At 45.6% G+C, this 15,706-nt stretch overlaps 1 protein-coding gene across 1 annotated transcript; it reads right to left on the bottom strand.

Moving 5' to 3' along the window:
* Positions 1 to 170: 170 nt before the first annotated feature.
* tet1 (tet methylcytosine dioxygenase 1) lies at positions 171 to 13,478 on the bottom strand. Its single transcript, XM_037271286.1, has 11 exons — positions 11,508 to 13,478; positions 6,363 to 8,463; positions 6,108 to 6,198; positions 5,137 to 5,230; positions 4,822 to 5,030; positions 4,601 to 4,751; positions 4,372 to 4,461; positions 4,121 to 4,258; positions 3,807 to 3,983; positions 3,569 to 3,716; positions 171 to 3,096 (listed from the first exon to the last, which is right to left on the bottom strand). The coding sequence occupies exons 2-11, from the start codon at positions 8,413 to 8,415 to the stop codon at positions 2,246 to 2,248; spliced, it is 4,002 nt and encodes a 1,333-aa protein (XP_037127181.1). The 5' UTR covers positions 8,416 to 8,463; positions 11,508 to 13,478; the 3' UTR covers positions 171 to 2,245.
* Positions 13,479 to 15,706: the final 2,228 nt, after the last annotated feature.

Raw genomic sequence — 15,706 nt, 5'->3', positions numbered from 1 at the left:
CATGATGAGAACAAAGTCTAAATTCCACTGCAGTGAGTCAAATGTCAATGTAGTACTTCAAGCACTGCATTGTGTTATGGGAATAAATAAGAAGCCCAAAAAATGAAATACAAGCCCAGCCTAGATTGTACAGTAGTCTAAAAATATGACAAACCATGAACAGAATATGATTGAGTCAAAAATATAAATATGACTTTATTTCACAATCCCCCAAAAGATCAGACATCCATAAAAGAAATGCAAAATGTAGTCTCTTCTCAAGTCTAAAATGGATATAATCTTTTTTTGCCACATACAGTAATTCTGTTGCAAAATAAGCAAGAGCATCCAACGTCTACACACAGTACAGTAAAAACAATATAGTTCACATACGTATTTACACAGAATATTAACAAGTAAAAAGTTTTTCCCCCCAAGTTTTTTTAATGCTGGTGATAGCTCGTAATTGATGGGAAAAAAATGTCATATTGTGACTGATAAAATAAATCAAAACGTGTTTTCATTTGCAAAGGGGTTTTCCTGTAAATCAACTGATTTCAAACATGCTTACATTCATTTTATTGTGTGTTTGTTGTTCCGGAAGACATTGGAACTGGACTATGATTTTTATCTAACTTTAAAAATACATCATGATCAAGTGTGTGTTGCAACAGCATTAAAACTACATTTGTAGAGACTCCAATACATTTTTTTTTTTCATTTTAAAAAGAGCACCATCCATATTGTATAAAACCAAGTTGAGTCAGTGAACTAACTTGTCCTATGAGCACCACGAAGAAATTACAGCACCAGCCGTGTGACATTTGTACAGAATTCGATCAAGAGTCCTTAAAATGACAATTTAAAATAAAACAAAATCGCCTTATTTAGACTCCGTCATATGCTGTGAAGGAAGTGTGAAATTGTCTGAAATTGCTTAGATGGATGATGGTGTCAACATTTAAAAAAACAAATTTGGTTAAGATGGTGAAAATCGATACGTTTGCACTGTACAGTACAAACTGGCAACATGTTGGCGTTTCAACAGGCATCAATCAAATATACAGCGAGTCAGAAAAAGTTCCAAAATCCTATCATCCCAACTCTGATAATTCCGATTTTCCAAGAAAGTGAACACATAAAATAAGTGCCAGTCATGATAAGCACTTTGTTGTAGACAAAAAAAAAATCATAATTGCTCTGAATGCTAAGTGTTAAAAAAAAAAAGGAAGAATACTGTAAAATATATTCATATATAAAAATCCCTATCTGTACATACATAATTAGGTTTGGGACAATTTTTCAAGTGAGGCTTGAGAGAAAATGGAAGAAAAAAAAAAGTGCTTCTGAGAAACCTTCCAGACGACAAATCAGTTTCTTTCATGAGGGGAGCAAATGCGTGAAGCCAGTTTGCTACATGAGATCATCCCAAGTAAAATAGAAGCGTGAAGTATAGCGTGTGCACAGTGAGAATGGCACTGAACTCGAAACAAAAGCAAGGTACCACCGTCATTCTGATTCTGAAGCAACAGGTTATCTTGCAGTAAACAGGCTTAACACCAGGAATTAAATAGAAATGATCAGAAATAAATAATCACCTTTTTTTGTTCTTTATCATGTGTATACATATATATTGTATGTATACTGTATATATAAAAGCAGTTGGAAAAAAAAAACTTAAAAATGCTTCAAAGCACCATCTCTTTTATAAACATAAAACTCACAGTTAAATGGGGAAAAAAGATCAGAGGAAGACGAGGGAGCACAAAGCGAGCCGGTTGAGTATTTATTCGATATCCTATAATGACTGTGTCATTTTTTTTCCCCCTACCAGAAAACGGGTACGACTTCAGAACACTCGTAGAACAAATTTCTGCACGCTCGTTTGACAACTTTGGCATACTAACGGCTTTAGTGTGGTGAACCTGTGCACATCCGTTCTCTTTTAATATGGAAAGCTGTGGAAGATTTTTCATATTCGATAACAAGCTTCAGGTAGTACTAGTGGCACGAATAGGAATAATAAAAAAAAAATCTATCGAGACACAGTCATTCTGCTACCGTGCTTGTCTTACGAGTGAGCACAAGAAAAAAAAACATTCGTCTTAAAATTAAGGATGTATAATAAATACTCAAGCGGCTTTTTGTAGAGCGTGATTAAAACCAGGTAGAAAATAAATGACAAGCAGTCTCAAGTTGATTGAGGTAAGGCATAAATAAGCACAGTGTGTGTGTGTGTGTGTGTGTGCGCGTGTGTGTGTGTTGCCTAAGTCCAGCTGTTGTAAGGACCTGTCACTTGTGTGAGGGCGTAAGGGGACACGGTGATGACCCCGTCTCTCGGTAGTGTCCACGTTTGCCGCGTGGGGATGTCCCTGGTCTTCCACGCATCCTGCCCGTCTAACCCCGCCCCCTCCTTTGTCTCCCCTCCTAACCCGCTCCCGCCTTCCTCCATCCTCAGTCTTTCATCTTCCTCCTCCTCCTCCCTCTCCCGCTCCCTCTTGGCCATCTTGGCGTCCCACATGGCCATCCCGTGGCCCGGCTCGTTGAGGGACTTGTGCTGGTAGAAGACCAGGGAGATGCGCGTGGGGTGGCGGCGGTCGGGTTTGAGGATGGGCGTGGTGGCGTGCAGCTCCCGCCGCGCGCACTCGATGAGGATGGAGCCATGCGAGGGCGCCACCGCCACGCCGCCGATGTCGTGGTCCAGGAAGTTGTGCTCGCTGTCCGACCACACCTCCTCCTGCTTCACTTCCTCCTCAAAGCCGTGGAGTCCGTTCAGCCTGCTGTAGAGACCCTCAGAGGTAAGTTGAGGGGAGAAGGAGGAAGACGGAGGGGCGCTCCCGCTAGTCGAGGGTCTCCGCGGAGGGGAGAGCATCTCGCCAGGCTCACTTTTAAAAGTACGAGGGAAGCCGGCGGGGTAGCCGTTCACCGCGTCGCCGGTGCTCTGATACGGCGGGACCGAGCGGTTTGGTCCGAACGGGAAGCCGGGCTGGTGGTGGTTGGGTGACATGAGGTCCCTCTGTTGGTGGTAGTTGCTGGTGCTTGGACTGTAAGTGCTGGCCTGGCACCGGTCCACGTTGGCGGGACGAGGCGATGCTTTGTTGTAAAGGGCATGTTGCTCTGTTGTGAAAACAGAAAAAAGAATTTCAAAACCATGTGAAATCATTTTTTGGGTGATTTGTTTCTAAATACGGTGGACCTCGGATTTAACGGAGAGAACATCGTGTAGATAAATAGACCAACGGCCATGTTAGCAGAGGCGACTGTGCTAGCAAAGGTCTTGCAAAGCGTTAGCTTCTCTCTTCTTCTCTCTGCGTTTGCTGTCATGTCATCTTCCTCTCTCAGTGTCACCTCCTCTCTCTCTCTCCTTGTTCTGTCCCTGCTTCCTTCCTCATGCAGTCCTTTTCTACTGCGTCTGACTTCTGGTAGATCATCACTTGACTGACTAGGACCTGCCTCACTGTCATCGGGAATCGCCTGCAGGCCAGGAGGATAATGTTAACATCTGAAATTTCGTATTTTGTTCTTAAAGGGGGACAGAGTTTGTATCGGCATCCCATAATGCACGGTGCTGGATTGCGACTGGACTCACCACCTTTGGTGGGGGTTTCTCGCTTGACTTTAGTGGGAGTGAGTGGGCTCAAGCCGAGCTTCTTCTCCAGCTTCTCGGCTTGAGCTTTCAAACGAGCTTCTTGCCTCATCTTGCGAGCTGACTTCACCGGCTCAGCTAGCAGACGCACCTGACAAGGAGCGGAGAAAAAGAAGGATCCGATTCACGTTTCGTTCCATTATCGGTACCACGGCCACGAGAGGATTCGCTCTCTGCTTACCTCTCTCGGGAAAGATGACAGAACCTGAAGGGCACCGGTTTGGATCTTGGCCCATTGCCCTTCGACGCGACCAAACTCGTCTCTGTCGGTGATCTTGTAGAGCGGGAGAACGTGGAGCTGCTCGTCTTCCGGTATATTCCGAACCGCGCGGTTATCTTCTTTTGTTAAAGTGCAAACCTGAATAAAAAAGAAACCAAACGTCACCAAGCGAAATAATAAGCTGTATCACGGACTGACATTTTTTTTTTTTTTTAAAGTTTCAGCCTAGTATGGAGTGGAGATTGCTCCTGCGTGGTACAAAGTAATCATCTTACCACAGTGCTGCCGTTATTCATGTTGTGGTTGTCCTTGTGAGCGTGGGCGCAGAAGTCCACACAAGCCGTGACTCCCGAAAAAGGACGTCCATTCCTCCAGCCGAGCCGACAAGAGTCACCCTTCTCCTCTTGCTCCACCTAAAGAAGAGATGTGGGAACACTTGCGATTTGTGGTGATGACAAAGAAGATGGAATAACTGTCTACTCCGAGGGTTAATGAAGAGTATATATTGAGCTTTCGTGTTTCTTACCTGGTTCTGGAAGGCTTCAGGAGCGAGGCACTTGTACAGTGGTGCAAGGTCAGTGGCGAGACTCTGAAGGTTTTTCTCTACCTTCTCCTCCTAAAAGTCATAAAGATGAGAAATCAAAAGTATTTTTTTTTTCCTAGGTTTTACTTGTCCAAAATTGAGTCAAACAGCTCTGTCATATTTTTGGGTTGAAAAATCCTGATCATTTTGGTGATGATGATGATCCCTTTACCTGCTCCGGGTAGTCACCAAGCAAGCGAAATTTGCGTGGCACTTTGCTACGGGCGAACTTGCAGCCGTTGAAGTACATACTCCACGAGCAGCCGAAGGAGAAGGATGCCCCGCAGGTATCCGGGTCCAACCCCTGACAGGCGCAGGTCCGACTGCGGAAGGGGGAAACAAAGGGTATTGAGAACTAAAATCCTACGTGGTTACGGAGGCATCAGCGCTTACTCTTCATTAAGGGCGCAGCGTCGGCTGGTGGGCGAGCCGTATTTGAAGAGGGTATCTGTGAGCTCCTGGTAGAGGTGGTCCGCCACCGCCCTCGGGATTCCCTCCCAGGCCAGGATGAGGATGACCAGCACGGCGGTGTCGCAGTAGTGCCCCGGCCTCTGCCGCACTAAACACAACAGCTTCTCCTCCTCGCTGCCTCGCCGGACCACCTGTCACATGATCGATCAAACACGACTCTCGTTATTATGACGTCAGAGGACATATTTGTATATCTGAGGACATATAAATGTATCTTTACAAGTGGTTGTCACTTACCCATTTTGCAATTGGGCATCCCTGGGAGCTTTTTCCTTCTTTTCCAGTGTAGACAACAACTTCCAACCGGACTGCGTTTCCCTTGGCGCCATATCTGTGACGCAAAAATATACAAGAGACATTCCATTAGGGACACCTAAGCGCTTTGATTTCTATTCAGAACCAGTCATAAGAATGTTGATAATAAAATGAAAAGAAAAGACACTATGTGGTGTGACCTCTGAAAACAAACTCACTGCAGCTCAGCTTATGCAATAATGTGGTTTGGCTGTTTGCCATAAGCCGTCCCACTGAGGGCAACCGTAACGACGACATGATGGAAATGAAAACTTGGCTGACACCCCCAAACTAATGAAGGCTGCTGTTTTACACAGTCGGTTACATCGCACTTGTCCTGTCTCAACATGTTGTCTGTGTGTGTGCGTATATCTAAATATAGATATTTATATATGTGTGTGTGAGGTGCACATGCTAAGCGTGCTTCCTCTTAATGGCAGACTCCTTGGCGGTGACCTTGCCGCATTCCACCAAGCCCGTACTTGACACGCTCAGCATGTTTGGTGGTGAAGACACCCCGCAGAAATCCAGCTAAATAATAACAATGATCACAGCGGTAGTAGTAGTACTACTAGTAGTAGTAGTAGTACTTGCAACAGCAGTAGTAGTAATATAGCGAGTTGTTGGAGGATGTATTTGATATCCTACTCATGTGATGAATTATAAATGAAACTAGTGATTAATAAATTCTTAAATGGCTTTCAGGATTTATTCAACATGCTACTAATGCATTGAATTATGAATGAAAACTTGCACACTGACTAAAAACTTATATTAATGCTCAATTCCCATGGATTGTCTAAGTACAAATAGTGTAGTAGTAATTGGGACTTAGAGTCAAAATCGAACTATTGAGTACTTTGCTAAATGCTAAAATGGCTCTTCAATAGTAGTAGCAAGTGGTGGTAGTCTACCTGGTCTCCATCAGTTCCCTCACTGCTGGAACACTGGGTCCTGCGCCAAGGTGAGTGTAGTAAGGACCTTCTTCCTTTTCAATGATTTGGTCTGTGGGGGGGAAGGGTTGTGTATGAGAAAACTGAATCAACATAAAAACAATTCAGTAGAAGTGAGCCAGAGTCAGGATTCAACCCCAGAACTGAGTTACTTCTTTTGAAGTGCGCCAAGAATGCAGAAGCTAAAGGTTCAACTCTCTGCTAGCATCAACTCACCCACACATTGACAGCAAGGAAGGTCAGATAGCTTTTTGGAGGGCGTGTTGAGCAGATTCTTTGTCGGGGTGTCCAGAAAAGCCATGGGCGACTCCAGGAAGCAGTTGACGCTGTGCTTGGATGGAGTCGACTCCGCCGAGTGGCCCGCGTCTCCGTCGGCAGATGTAGATAAGACGGTGACAGGCCCCGACCTCTCCAGCTTGTAGTAGCTTTGCTGGCTTGGAGGCGGAGACTGTCGAGCACCAAAGAGGCTGTCGGCGGGACCAGGGTCGGCGGCGTGGCCGAGGTGCGTCACCCTGGGATCAGCACCGTACGGCAGCCCTTCGCGGGGCTGCGCTACCTGAGTTGACAAACACCTCTCCTGCCCCGGTCCTGCGGCAGGATTGTGTTGGTGGAGTGGGTTGTGCACAAATGACAAAAGCTGGTTCTCTGGGTCCGGGCTCTGGTTGGTCCTGTAGTGGTGAGTCTGAGTACTGTGACGGTCGAGTTGCTTTGCTTCCTCCTGGGCTTCAGCCAGGTATCTCTTCAGGTCAATCTGGGCCTGAGGAAGGAACAGATTCCTCCTATGAGGGGGACCGGATTTGCCAGGCAGAGGAGTTTTCTTTCCTCTGCTTCGATGAGCCGCATCTCCATTTGCCATGCGTTTTGAGAGAGGGGTCCGGCGGTTGATTCCTTCCTGTGGTCCCTCGTTACTCTTCTTCTTCCTGGGTTTTGAAGGGGTTGTTTTAGCTTTCTTTACGGGGGTCTTTTTCTGACCAGGGGATAACTGTGAGTGGTAGTTGTATCTGATCGCTGACACGGGAGTCCCCTTTACGTGATTGGCCCCGGGCAGCTGGCTCTGACGGGACTGGATGATGAAAGCCAAGTTGGCCAATTGGGCGGCCACCTCCTCCTCGTCTCGGTTCCTCATCATCTTGGGTCTCTCGCGGTCCTCCCAAAAGTGACGCTCGTGGTCTTTACCCAGTTTTACGCTGCTCGGATCCGAGTTGTCGTATTCTGACTTGATAACACGAGAACCGAAGGTTTGGTACGGCCTCCTGCAGGGTGCTCCGTTGCCCCGTTCGGTCGGCCTCGTGCCCTGGCACCGTTGGATGACGTTACCGTGTCTGGCCACGGGTGGGCGTATCACCGACGTCTGGTGAACCGGTGAGCTGATGACCGAAACTTTGTTGTAGCGGATTTCTGCTGTGGGTTTGGCTTCTTGCGTTGAGGTTTCTTGCAAGGCGACTGCAGAAGGTTCACACTTTCGTTCGGTTTTAATAAACATCGGGGTGTGCTGAGGTATAGCTGCCAGTTGAGTTAAGGCCTCAATGGCGATAGCCTGGTCAAAACTAAGATTCCTCTTCTCTGCCAAAGACTGAACGCTTGGTAACAGGTCATTTGAAGGCGGTTCACTTTTGATCGTCTGGGGAGTCCTCGGTAGGCTCCCCCGAGAGTGACAAAAGTCATTCCTCAAGTCCTCGGACTCTTCCTTGATGAAATGCAAATCCGGCGGTTCGGTTTTGATGGACCGAAGAGCGGAAGGACGTGAGCTGAAGAGTTTCTCCTGTAGCCCTCGTCTCTCCGTGACGGACAGACAAACCACCGCCGCTAACGTGGACAACGGGTCTTCGCAGACATCATCTTTGTCGCTAAAATGCGCGCCGATTGCTTCTTCATCCTCTTCCAGTTTGATCCTCTTCAATGGGGCCGACGTGTCGGGAGTCTTGGGTCCGTTTTGAGAGGGGATACTGGCGATTACGCTCCGTTGAGGCTCTAAGGCCATCTTAGCCCTGTGATATGACTTCAGATCAGCGTGACCCCCACCGGTCACATTAGCACCGTTAGGTTTAGTTGGGTTTCCCGAAATTCCGTTGTGGAAATTCACAGAAGAGCGTACATGTTGTTGGTGAAGTGCAATGTTGCTCAGCTGCAACCCGAGCTCTCGCTGAATAAGTGCCGGGCGTCCGCCGAGGTCCAGGTTGCGGCGAAGTGTGCCGGGAGGAGTTTTTGTATGTCGTATATGGCCTTCCTCCTCCTCGTCCTCCTCTGCCGCCGTGTGGGTGACATCCATCTGTGCCTCCCCTTTGCCATTGAACGACCCACTTTGTGGAACCACCTGCTACAGAAGGAGAAAATAAGAAAGTGATGACTCAACGTGGTGCGGTGGTATGCGTTACTCAGCATCACTCAAAAACAGAACGCACCTCCCTCTCAGCGTGGCGAGGGCATCTGCCACCTCCACCGTCAAGATGCTTGAAAATATTGCGGCAAACAACATGAGTCAATCAAACACTCACGTTCAAGGTTTCAATGGAGGCGCCAGACAAAGACTCAATAATGAGAGTGGAGCGAATGTGGGTTTGCAGTGAGCAGGTGAAAGTATGAGGAATACAAAATCCAAATTTGCATCTGTTTGAAGTCAGACGAGATCTTTATTTGAACAAACGACACACGCCCCTGCCATCTGATATGTTGCTCAGTCTATTCGAATATCACGGAACTCTTTCAGTCGTACTTTACTACGGATTAAAATAGTCCATTTATTTTCAATTTGGAAAATGTGCTGAAAAATGGATTTGAAGTTTTGTTTTAGTGTGTGAAACAACATGAGATCTGACAGGATAGCATAGTTTCTCTCATTTCACATGGAAGAAACGCCTCACAAACTCTATCAGTGTCTAACAGACTCATCCAGCATGATCATCGGTATCACCAGACCACAATGAGTCAACTGACCAGACATTAAACTGTTGCGGCTGTTAAGTATTCACGATGCAAGTAAGCAATGCAAAAGGCCCTCTTTTGCCATTATTATCATTATTCTTTGGTTAAAGGAGTCACTTTTCGAGGGCTTTCCTACAGTCCTTGTTTTGGCAATAACAAGACAGACGCCTCTCTGAAACAACGGGTAGTGGCTTGGTGCGGTATACTCAAAGTGGTGCCTCAAGTGGTGGAAATATTTCAGTAAATGAGACCAGACTTGCAAAATATGCAAGGCTATCCTCAAATATGACAAAGACACAAGTGCTGAGCTGCATCAAAAGCGCAACGACATCCTGGACTGGACAACAATGGGTCCGAGTTTAAAGAGAGGAAGAGCTCAGTGGAGTGGGAAAAATAAAAAGTCCCCGTGTTTGAGCGAGGCTGGGAAAATAGCATGTATTTGGACTCATTTTATTCCTTGAGGAAAAGGGCATGAAAAGCAGGAACCCAAGCTGAGAGAGTTGACTATAAGCATTCAACGTTGACTGTATTCCAGGATATGTATTGTACACCGACGTACTCACAACATGGACTTCACATGAGCCCGTTGAAAAGGTCATACAGGTTTAACATAAGTTAAATAAATAAATGAATAAACCTGCATTATGTTCTGTTTGTAGTTTTAGTTTAATAAAGGGATTTGTAATAAGTCGTGTTAATTTGGTGTGTTTGGATTTGCGGTCACTTGTTTAGCTAACAGGAAGTCCGTGTTCCGAGAACAGGAAGTCACAAAGTGACAGATAGCAGGGAAGCTAATTATACAGATTTTTTTTTTGTTCTTTGCAATATGGCTGAAAACATTTGGCGGGGAGTGTTTTTTTATACATTCAGGTATCATATGATGCATTAAAGAATGTTTAGTTACATTAATTAATGCATTTGCTAAGCTATGGTTAGCATTCTGATTTAATTTAACATAGACTTTATTAGCATTAAGCTAGCAGGGCTTTCGCATCTTATTTATCATGCTAAATTGATGCTTTTATGTCAGTGTGTTCATCTAGTGATAGATGATGCACATTTATTCTGTTGTAGTTTCCTGAATTAAAGAATGAAAAGGAAACTTTAGCTTCTTATTTGGGTTCTGCTGAGCTGTGAAACAGGCACCGGAAAATCAAGCTAAACTTATTGTTCACTTTTCATTTGAATTTAGCCCTATTCAATATTGAAGATGAGACTTTTTAAACATCTTTATTATTATTTTTATGTTTAAATATGTGTTCCCTCTAGCAGCTGATGCAACTGTAATCCTGTGATAACCTTTGGAAGCGGATGAGGGAAAATGGGCAACACACAGGATAGTGCTTAGTTAATGGAAGGGGTATTTAGGGGTGGACGTGTGTGTATGTGTGTGTGTGTGGCGGGGGGGAGTCCGCCTGTCACAAAAAACTGCTTTCAATGACAAAGCACCGCTGGCCGTCTTCCAACCCTGCACCAGACGCACGCGTTGGCCTCTCTGTACGCTATGCATCTTTGTGTCCGACATTCAAAGCTCACATCAAAAAGCAGCCTCTGCTTTTTATTCTTCTCCATTTGGCCTTGCAATTAAAAAAAAAAAAAAAAAAAGAATGAAAAGCTTTCTTATTTCAGGATGTGAAATGCAGACTCGTATTTAACCGGCGGGTCACTTGGGGGATGCTGTCTTTGTGTCTGCCTCGGGTCGCCTCCAGTCACATGTAAGGAAGGTGAAGCCATTTAATATCATTGCTATCCATCTTAGTATGCTCTTTGTCCTCACTAGTAGAACAACCGGGTCAGAATAATAGAATGACTGTAGCTCTTTGCTGTCCTTTGGAAAACTCCTCTGCTCGTCCAAGCGTTTACTGTTCACTAAACACTTGAGTAGTTTTGGAGCGAAAGCTTCACGCACTCTTAGAGACCAACCCTAGCAACAGCGGTGTCACAGACACTTGAATCCTAACAAACCTGTCTCTCCGGGCGACACGTCTCCAGGGAGGTCTGAAGTGCTTCTCCGCTTCTACTCGCAAACATACACGCATCACGGCATGTGAGAGTTGATTTTATTCTACGCTAAAGAAAGCATGTTCCCCTTTCCTGGCTGAGAGTTGAGGTAGTAGCGGTTTCTCTTCTTTCCGCACGTGAGACTTTTTTCTTCATTCACTCGAGAGCGTTTCCTGCCGGAGTGATTCTTATTTATTTATTTTTTTTAAAACAGACAATGATGAAACTTTAAAGCGACCGCGTGGGTGAGAAGAAGAGGGCCGAATAGTATTACCGTAAGTGTAGCCTGACAGGATTACAAAACATGCTTTGCTCGTCAGAAAAACAGCAGGTGCACGAGTACAACGGCTCTCTTGAAAGTAACGCAAAATGACGCTGGACAAAAAAAAAGATTCCTCCAAACAAAGCACCGGCTGGTACGAGGTCCTTTAAACCCACCTGGAAACGACAAGCCAAACACCCTCAAGATCCTCAGCCTGAATCAAAACCAGCTTCCAAATAAAGCACTCCAATCAGCTAAATCCAAGGGATGAGCTTCACTGCAGCTAGACCACTAAGTCACACACACACAGCCAGTTTTTTTTTTAACCTTATCCGCCCTGGGAGGAAGCCCCTCTGTTTTCAGCATCACCCCCCACCCCCCACCCTTTCCTCACACACTAGAAGGTATTGGTGGCCATCTTGCTTTGCTTCAAAAGACAAGCGACAGTAACAGAGCACTGGGCAAGCTTCTGGATGACATGACAAGGGTGACTGTGGTAGCCAGACACTGCCACAGCTGAAGGTTACACACACACACACACACACACAAACACACACACACACGAGATGCCTTTCCCGAGGGGCAGACAGGGGGCTCATCAGCCAATAGCGTGAGGACCTTAGCGGTTTGTAAATTATCTTCCATGCCTAGACTCTCCTAAACAAAGGATCCCCTATGTGGGCTTTTCACTCGAGCACTATGCGCAGGGATCGGAGGCAAGCTGTGGAATGGACGGCGCGCACACGCTGGATCTGGCGCTGAGGACAACAACTCTGTGACTGGGAGAGATTAACCCCTAAGGCACCACCCCGGTGCTACTGACAGAACTGAGGATGGACTCAAGAATTAGACGAGATGAGAAGACGGTTTCCTCGGTCCGTTGTCGGGAAAATGAAGGCTCAGAGTTGATTTGGACTCAAGTGTTTTGTAAACAAACAGGAATAGTATCACGGTGTTCCTGTGCTGACTCCTTATAAATTGACCTGTTCACTGGGAAATTACTCGCCGAGTCATTCCACGATCCAACAAGACGGCACCAGAGAGAAAAATAGATCTTCAGCACCAACTGCTAGCATTTTGACACTAAGGAACTACATCGGAGTGACAAGTGGTGGCGCCTGAAGCCCAACTAGAAAAATAACTCGATTAATCGGTTAAAGCCATCGTTACTTTGGAGTGTGAATCAGTGTCCAAAAGTTCTGTCCGAAGGCTTGTTACGCAGCACATTCCTCGCTCTCACATGACTGTGACATCCTCTCTCGAGAAAACAACTTCCCTTAACTAAAGTCATGTGATCTCTTGATATTAAATGTTTTATGATCGGTTAGATCCCGTTATTTGTGGTCACCGCAGACGATTCGCCATAGTGGATGCTAAACAAAGAGACGAACTAGAGAGCACGAGACAATGAAACCAAAAAAAACGATGTGAGTTTAAAAGCATCCGTGAGGTAAGAAGGGTCATACCGGGACAACATCAGAGGAACTCAAGCATGCGTCAGTGCGTAACACTCCGCTGAGGCCGCCTCAGCTGAGCGTTTCATCGAGGAGGAAAACAATATGCAACACACACAGAGGAAATGATTGCGCTCTGCTGAGCGCAGTAGAGGAAACAGCCCGACTTGGAAGTCAGTCAATGTACGGCCTTATAATGCTCGCTAATAAGGCTCGAAGTGTAACCTGTCGGTGACGAGGATAAATCGAGATAATATCCGGAGATGATCGCAATCCTGCAATCTGAGTGTGTATCTCAAAAAATTGCTAACGCTGTCTCGTGTTAGTTCCGGATGAGCTGCAATAAAACCGGGAAGTGTTACAGCTTGCCGAACAGGTTTGACAACGGCAGAAAAACTACTAACTGTACACAAAGACAAACAAGAACTGTGATGATTGACTACCAAAGCCAAATTGTGAAATGTTACTGTATGCGCAATACAACGGCAGAGGAAACGAAATACTTCTTAGTTTATCGTAAGTTGGAGTCAATTTGATGTGATTTGGATATAGCACAAAATTTGGTGGAATAACTTCATTTCAAAGTTAAATAGTTGCGTCTCAAATCATCTTACTCTATTGAAATGAATGGGATTGGCATTAATCCATTTTGGCCATGTCAAAAAACCGCAAAACCAAAAGAGAGAAAAGTAGTGTTCAATAACATTTCTTAGTAACAAGAAAATAATTCAGTGCATACATGAAAAAACAGCATTCTTGAATATTTTAGTGGCTAGATGAAGGAAACTCGTAATCTAAATTCAGAAAAAGCTGAGTGGTATCAATCAAATGCTTCATCTTGAGTGACACAAAAAAAAAAACCTTTCAAGTCAAAAATAAACTTTCCCCACCTTCCTTGCTTTGCGAAATGGAAGTGTTTGCTCGATTAACACGGATTATTTTTAGACTGAAATGTGTGCTTTCCTGTTTGCTTGCGGTTGTCACCACTCGCTAGCCAATGAGAGGCACGTTGACATTAGCTGCGGCATTAATGACAACCGTTGGCAACGGTCACGTTTTACTGGGCTGGGCTCCAGTAGGCTTCGGCCCGCCAGATGTTTGGGGATAGTTAGCGACTGTTGCTGTTGAGCCGCTCGCGTGTAATGCATTTGATGTCCAAACTACTTTTTCGTAACAAGAGCCAGGCTGCTTGTTGGAGAGAGTAACATGTGGCGAGTTTAAAAGCTCCAAATGAAGGGTGCGGTGGAAAGAGCGAACTATACATTGTCCCTTATACTTTATAATCCACCCAGTGATGACAGTGTTAAGAAATATAACACTCTATTTGCTAACCCTCCTTGTGAAGGACAAGGTGAACGCCAGTTGAGTATACGCAAATGAACGCGTTGACCCAGAGACACACAAAAACACACATGCGCAAACTATGCAGGCAGGCAACTCCCCCAACCCCCCGGGGGCCTCGTGGCTGCTCGCGAGTCGAGTGGAAAAAGGCTTTTGGGGTTTGTGTTATGGTGAGTCAGCACATGCGCACACGTGTATTTAAAGCGTAAATGCATTGTATAAGTGGAGGATGAGAAATAAAACTCGCACTATATATGACGTGAGATTTTTGGTTGCGTATATCATTAGCTGAATGCTAACCTTGTAGTAAAGTCATAAGAGCATTTCCCTTTTTGTAAGTGATCTTTCATGACAGTAGTGACTGTGATGGGAAAGGAGAGCCACAGATAGCAGCTTTATTTTAAGGTATCGAGTACTTATAGAAACTGCCAATACCAGCCACCAATACCTGTGCGCTGTACTGTTGATGTGATGGCAGATTATAATCTAAATATTCCCTTTTTTTTTTTTTTTGTCCTGCGCGAAATTAAAATTGAAGTATTGGAAGTATCGGTACTTGGTATCGGTGGGTATGTGGCATTGAGTAGCATGTAGGAGGATTAAAACTACAACAACGGCAAACATGCAAAAGCTTGTTCCGTATCTACCTGCACCATCATTGTCTATAGATTGTTTTTTTTTTATTGAGGAAAGCATTTTCACTTAGCGTTAATGGCTTCGGCCGCATCGGAGCGGCCGTGGTGACGTCTCGGGTTGCCTACTCAGCAGTCCATCTGCGCTCATGTTTACTGGGCTCTGGCAGAAGAACTGAGAGTCCCATAAAAGAGACATTTCCTCTTCATCTGCTCTTTTCTGGGCCCAAGCAGCAAGCAGTGCGGCTGTTACTTGCATGTGTATACCTTGCAGAGCTCAATTCCAGCTAATTGGCTTGGACTGGCTTGAAAGGAAACCGTTGGGTTGCCGTAATGAACCAGTCTGAGGTAGACTCATAGCGGGTTGGCTCGGCGCTAACTTTGGCAGCGTCCCTGACATTCGAGCGGGCGAGGCGGGCTCGCCTTCTGTCCCACATGCTTCGGCGATGAATGGCGCGCACGTGCGTCCTTCAGCTGATCGAGAAAGCACCCGGACCTTGACGCAATCGTTTCAGTCCTTTCATCAAATTTTAGCCGATTATTGGATAGGATAATCGATTGTATAATTATAACAGATTCTAGTTTGGCCTAATTACCTGGACGCAGGTTACTGAGTTCAGAGTCTTACAGAGCGGCAGTGGTGCGTGTCCGCCGTTTATCTCTGGCTAAGCCTCATTATGACCCTGAGAATACGCCGTCAGAGTAGGCTGGCGGGGTCAAAGGTAGGCGGCAGACAATGAGGTCGCCGTGGCAACCGTCGGAGCTGAAGACCTCCGAAGGCACAGAGTGGGGGGAAGCGCCGTGACAGGCGCTTCTGCTCGGAACAAATCACTCTGGCTTTACATTAAGCAGGCTCCCGTTTTGAAAACAAGAGAGGAGGTGGCGATTCGAATTTCAAATTATTTGGATCGTCAATGAACGGTGATGACACCTTGTTTTATTTCAAAT

The sequence above is a fragment of the Syngnathus acus genome, chromosome 15, assembly GCF_901709675.1.
Source record: "Syngnathus acus chromosome 15, fSynAcu1.2, whole genome shotgun sequence".
NCBI classification, from domain to species: Eukaryota; Metazoa; Chordata; class Actinopteri; order Syngnathiformes; family Syngnathidae; genus Syngnathus; species Syngnathus acus.
Note: the sequence above shows the minus strand (reverse complement) of the source record. Positions and strands in the feature narration are given on the sequence as shown.

Coding starts and splice junctions, on each gene's coding strand:
- tet1 (XM_037271286.1), bottom strand. CDS start 8,415: ATGGATGTCACCCACACGGCGGCAGAGGAGGACGAGGAGGAGGAAGGC. Junction 4,259..4,371: donor CTGAAGCCTTCCAGAACCAG/GTAAGAAACACG, acceptor TCTCTTCTTTAG/GTGGAGCAAGAGGAGAAGGG. Junction 3,984..4,120: donor TGAATAACGGCAGCACTGTG/GTAAGATGATTA, acceptor TTTTTTATTCAG/GTTTGCACTTTAACAAAAGA.